We start from the raw sequence: 6,486 nt of genomic DNA on the forward strand, positions 1-6,486 counted from the left end.
GAAGTGGCGGTAGTAATATCTTATTAGGATCTACCAAAGGAGCGTATTTGACGTTGCATTCTCCAGGTACGTAATTCACTCTAGGTTCCCATTCCTTCACTTCATAATGTTTGTCATCAGCTCGGCTATTCCATAAACATAAAAAACATTGGTACTTCGTGTAACCGCACTGCAGTCCTAATAAAATACCAACTACCTTGAGATCACAACATATTTGCCAACAATGGTCCTTGTATTTTTATAAGATTTAGCAAAGTTGACATGGTGTCATAGGATTCCTTAATCTTCACTGAGTGCGCAAGTGGTATAGAAGGTTTTTTATTTCCATTATGTAAAAGGGCAGCTTTAAGGCTGACCTTTGACGCGTCGATAAATAACCTCCATTCTTCTGGAACGTAAGGAATTCCTAGCTCCGCCATCAACCCATTAATATCCGTACATACGCACACATTATCTTGCATTGAGAAATAGCTTGAAAATTGAACATGCCTTTTCCTGTACACTGATATGTTCGTTTCTGCATCCAATAAGTTCCACTGCTGGAGCCTTGATCCCAGAAGTTCTGCCTCTTGTTTTGTCAGGTGCAAATCACGGACTAGGTCATTAAGATGAAATGTGGCTCGCGAACACAGTCAGGGATGAACGTTGGATCCTTGGATGTACATGTTGATGTCGATGGTTCATCAAGGTCATGATCATCATCAGAGTCTTTTGGCCATATCTCTTCCCAGTTGGTAGGGGGCTCGGGAAGTGGAAGTTCATCCCCGTGCGGAATAGGTCTAATTGCGGATTTAACGTTGGGATAACTTATTGTGTATTTGCTTTTTTTAGAATGTCCCTTAACTACTGTGAGACAAAAATAACAATCATCCAGATGGTTGGTGGGTTCTCTCCACACCATTGGTACAGCAAATTTCATGAACCTCCGTTTCCCTTTGGCCCATGCAAGTAAAGTGACGTAGCACGACGCACAAATTATGTTGGGTGCCCAAGTTTTGTCCTGATCTCCCACACGACATCCGAAATATATACGAGGGTTGGGGCAAAAGTCATGACGACTATTTTTTTCTTTGCAGATATGTGAACGGATCACATACCTCTATGTGTCATGTGGAAGTTCTGCAGGCATAGTGTGTATGCTGCACGACATATGGCTCTGTGATAGCTGGTAGTAGCACAGCGAGGGCTGTGAAATCAGTCTGTTGGTCAGTGTTGTGCGAGATGGAAGTAACACGTGTTGAGCAGCGCGCTTACATCAAAATATCCGTTCTCCGAGGGAGAAATGAGATGGAATGTCACAGTGAATTAGTGGAAGCCGTTGGGAATAATGCTCTACCGTACCGAACAGTGTCAACCAGTGATGAGGAACGTTCGGCACGACCTGTCAGTGTGCGGACCAACGTGGCACGTGCCGTCATCGAGCGGCTCCTGGATGAAGACAGACGATGGATGCTACTGGAGTTGGCGGAGGCAAGTGGCCTCGAGAAACGCACCGTCCACAGGATATTGCGTAATGAGCTGCAACTACGCAAAATCGCATCGCGGTGGGTAAAGCATGCACTGACGGAAGTTCAAAGGTGGATGTGCTGTGCAACATGCTCCGACCACCTTGCACGCTGGCAATAGGACGGCGCCAGTCCGCGGAGTTTCGACATGCTGGATCACCATGCAGGCACAAGTTCCGTCAGAATCCTTCCCCACTCAAATTGATGATGATCGTCGCGTATGACGTCAGGGGTGTCATTGTTTGCCACTTTGTTCCACATGGCAGAACAGTGACCGAACAGTACTACAGGGACTTCCTGGTGCGACAGGTACGTCGTCGCGTTCGGGAAAAACGTCCGGATCTTGTGGCAGTGCAATAATCCTGCACGAAAATGCAAAACCACATAAAGCAGAGTGTGTAGGGCAGCTTCTGCGACTTTGGGGATGGGAAGAATTGGAGTACCCATCGCACTCTCCTGACATTTTGCTCTGTGGCTTTGATCTCATTCGTGGTAGGCGATTTGCAACACGCAACGACATTGCTAATGCCGTGCGCGAACAGGCCACCCGATTCACTCATGGTGCGGCAAATGCGGAGGCGGATGATATTCAGCGCCTCCCACATCGTTGGCAGCGCGTGGTGCAAGTAGCAGGGGACTAATTTGAGGGTCTTTAGGCCCAGGTTTGTCATGTCAACTGTTTGCGTAATTTGTTGTAATTCTTTTACACCGTGAAGACCATATTGCCCTGTATACTACCGTAATAAATTAGTGTGTTACGATATTTAAGTGGTTTTCATTGTCCACACATGTAGTTAACACCTTGTCCTTTCGTTTGTATATGTCACATTTTCCAACCGGACTGGTATCTTCAAGAAAAAAATAGTTGCCATGACTTTTGCCCCAACCCTCGTATAATATGCTAGTTTCACCGATGGCGTAATGGATCTATACTGTCCTTTAACTACAAACTGGCCACACACATAACAAAAACTATTTGGTGAGTTAACACACGAACGCCGTCCTCTTGACGCCATTGTACTGATCACAAACTAAACTTCTGGTCTTAGTTGGGTATAATGCCGTTAAGATCAAACATGAAAGAACTCTTAGCAGCAAAGACAACTTTGAAAGTGAAGTAGTGTTAAACCACACGTCAATATAAAAATGTACAAAACTCCCTCACCAGGTGTCAAGAACACAAGAAAGAAAGAAATGCGCGGGGGGAGGGGGAAACGATACCGTAGTGGAAAATTCAGACTGCATTAGTTCATTGTTGTCAACAATGAGTCTGTATTCCATTCTTTCTTTCTTTTGCATTCTGTTACATTTGATAACAAATATTGATAACCATTTCATGAATAAAACGAAAAAACTTGGAGAATTGTATATATATGTATTAAGATATACATATACTGTACGTTTTAAAAAAATATACGTTGAAGTACATTCTATTTTTATACACGTTTCTAATTTACAGAGAGCAATACAAGTGTGTGGTTGACTATTGTAAATATTCATTTTTATGTCTGTGTTTGTAGTAATAAAGCAAATCGTTTTTACCCCAACTCAGGAGATCTGAAAGCATTACTATCAGGTGCAATAAACAGTGCACACAGTATACATACAAATATATTTATTTCTCTAGAAAGAACAAAGCGATTTTTACGAAACTTTTAGGGTTTATTAAATATAAATCAAGGTATACTTAGGTATAATTTCTATGTTACTATATGTAAGGGGACAGGTGCTAGGGGAATAAAATATCTGAAAAGGGGAAATTTTTGAGGGAATTTCCCGAAAATCCCTCTGTTACGGGAAAACTGTACGTGATGGAGAGAAACCGAGTGCATATTCGAATTCAGCGCAAAAAGTTCCTTTAAGATCAGGTGATTTTTCTCATTTAACAAACAAAAAGTTTAAATTTGTTAACTAGTGTAATCGTCAATATATTGTAAATGTATTATGTGGAGTGGGTGAAACACGTACGGACTTTAAAAATACCGTAGTTGGAAAGAGTAGAAGCTGAGGGACAGTCTGTGAACCGAACTCAGAAGCTCTCGATTTGCAAAGCGTGAAACACAAACTGTGTTGGTCCTTATTATTCCCATTTAAACATTAATTTGATTATTTCTATATGCCACTCTATGTCGATAACGGCTGAACTTGAACTTAAAACGGCATTGAATCTGTCACTATTCATCTCAGTCATCCTGGAAACTGTTGCTTCGACACTAATATCGTCTGTTTTCGATTATTCCTCCCTCTGAACCCCCATGACGGTGGGGGCTAAAATGGTATTTAAATGACATCAGAAGTATCACTATTCTTTTCAGACAGTCTGAACTATGGATCCGACACATTACTTTTACATGTAACCCCCATCACTCCTCGGAGGTCAGAGAGGGTTCGCAGAATATAGCGATCTTTATTAATTAGACAATAGGTTACCTAATCACCAAATTTGATTTAGATCTGAAATTACCAAGAAATAGAGTATCGTATACACACATATCAGCACCCATAGAAGGGTCAGAGGAAGTACCAAATATAGCTATATTCTATTGACTTGCTCACGAAATTTAGTTCAGATCCGATCAGTATTTACGGAGAAATAAAACATCACATTCACACACAGAGAAAGAGAGAGATAGACAAACCTACAAAACATCTGGTAGGAATCTATAAGCTCCCATTATCATACTGCGGGAGCTAAAAATTATTCTTAATATTTACGTCATTGCTTATCCATATCAATTTCTATCTATTTATTAAATTGTGTTCATATTGTACATCTATGAATGTAGTACATTCATTTAATCGAACATGGAGCAAAAATTCACTAAGACATTCTTTTAAGTTACAATAAATTTGAAGCAACAATTATTCAATTGAATATTATTTCCATATATTTTCCCACAGTTCCGTATATTTTCCTTCACATTATACCTTGTTATCATTTTTACTAAATTTCAAATTCAAGAATAAAAGTTACAGGGGATGGACAAAAATATGGATTCCCTTCATGCACATTACCTTCACTAAGAGCAAGTAGGACCGTGTGCAGAACGCCCTGTAGTCGATGGGGAATGGAGAAATACAGGTCGCGTATGGTTGTCAAAGAGACGTTATACCATTCTTCCGCCAAAGTAGCGGAACGTTGTTATAGAGAGGACGGTGGTGGGTAGCGGGTATCCAAAACTGACCACCAGGACCCAATGATATTGAGGTGTGGCGATTCTGGGGGCCATGGAAGTTGCGACACTTTATATTTGTGCTCATCGAACCAGTTCTGGACGATGTGCGCTGTATGAGCAGGGACTCTGTCATCTTGGAACATGGCATTACCATCTGGAAATACGATTTGCATCGTGGAATGCAGCTGGTTACTCAAAATGGTTACTTGGTCCTTGGCATTGACATGTTCATGCAAGGTGATAATGAGTCTGGCAGAATACCAGCATATGGCTGCCCAAATCATCACTGGACCACCAAAACTGCCGAAATCATCACTATTGGTAACAGAAGTCTGTATTGTACGCTTGTGCCGGCGTTTTCCACACGTAAACTCGACCAGCACTTGGAAACAATGTAAAGGAAGACTCATCCGACCAGATGTCAGTCTTCCACCTCTCCATTGTCCAGTTTTTATGGGCGTTGCACCACTGTCTCCGTATAGCAGCATAGTCAATAGTAACGAGTGGTTTGGAAATGAAAAATCTGCCATAAATTCCTTACTTGTGGAGTTCTCTTCTGACTGTTTTAAAACTAACAGGCTTTGTAAGCACAGTATTCAGCTCAGCATTGACTTTTCGCGCCATGGTGATCTGCTTCGTCACAATCCTACCCAATGTGCGTGTCTCTGTCACGCAACGCACACTTGCGCCCACGCTGGTGCTTCGCTGAAACGGTTTTTCCGAAACATTCGTAGGAAAACATGATCTTCGAGACTGTAGCTCTTGATACACTAAAAATTTTCGCTATTTTCGTTACGGAAACTCCCACAATACGTACACAAATAATTTCCCCTCTTTGAAACTCTATCAGTTCAGACATGATTCACGATAACCTGCACGGACTGGTCGTTGAACTGTAATTGGCCCTTCTGTTCGATTGGCCAGGCTGTTTACCTCAAGGGATGTGCCGGTGACCACAGCGACACCATCATGTTCAGACTCAAATCGTGTTTGAAATGGCTCAATCTTTTATACCAGGTGTTTCCACTCTTTTTGTATATCCCCTGTATTTGCATCCCATGTCTTGTTAGTAAATACTCCATAGTATATGACACATTTTTTAATGTTCCACTAACTAGTACTTTCAAAGTTAATTGCTTCTACTATAATATTACTATTATTATTATTATTATTATTATTATTATTATTATTATTATTATTATTATTATTATTATTATTATTATTATTATTATTATTATCTTAGGACTAGCAGTTGGTCCAACGTGCAACTGTGCGCAATATTTTGTCTTCATCCTGAGTCTTTAATATAGAATTAATCCAAAATCCAAAATCGCGAATTTCGTGAGCATTTTAGTGAACCCCCTTCCTTACATTTTAGGTTAAGTATCAGAAAACGTTAAACCATGATACACTGGTTTAACATTTGAAATGTGAAGTCGAAATAACAACTTTCAAATCTCTAAATTTGAGCAATCCCGAGATATATACATAATTATAGTAATTGCAATCCCCAACCCTTTTCTTCAATTCTAGGTCAAATATTAAAAATACTCACATCCGTATATTATTTAGTACAAACGAAAATTTTACCTGCACATTTTTGCACAAACGATGTATAAACGATCGCGACAATTTGTGGTTCAATCGAACATGATGGTGCTACCACTTAGACAGCTACCATGTGTGTTCGTTCTGTCGACGCCCCTGATAGCGTAGAAACAAAACTTTCGCCTGCGCATTACTGTACAAATGATGTACAAAAAATTGAGGTAATTTTCTTTTGAATCGGACGTGGGGAGGGGCTA

General features: G+C 40.6%; 1 protein-coding gene across 1 annotated transcript; it reads left to right on the forward strand.

Moving 5' to 3' along the window:
• The first annotated feature begins 1,221 nt into the window (after positions 1-1,221).
• Positions 1,222-1,626, forward strand: LOC145682157 (protein GVQW3-like). The gene has a single exon (XM_081753746.1). The coding sequence runs from the start codon at positions 1,222-1,224 to the stop codon at positions 1,624-1,626; it is 405 nt and encodes a 134-aa protein (XP_081609872.1).
• Positions 1,627-6,486: the final 4,860 nt, after the last annotated feature.

The sequence above is a fragment of the Thermobia domestica genome, chromosome 3, assembly GCF_964235325.1.
Source record: "Thermobia domestica chromosome 3, izTheDome1.hap1.1, whole genome shotgun sequence".
Lineage (NCBI taxonomy): Eukaryota > Metazoa > Arthropoda > Insecta > Zygentoma > Lepismatidae > Thermobia > Thermobia domestica.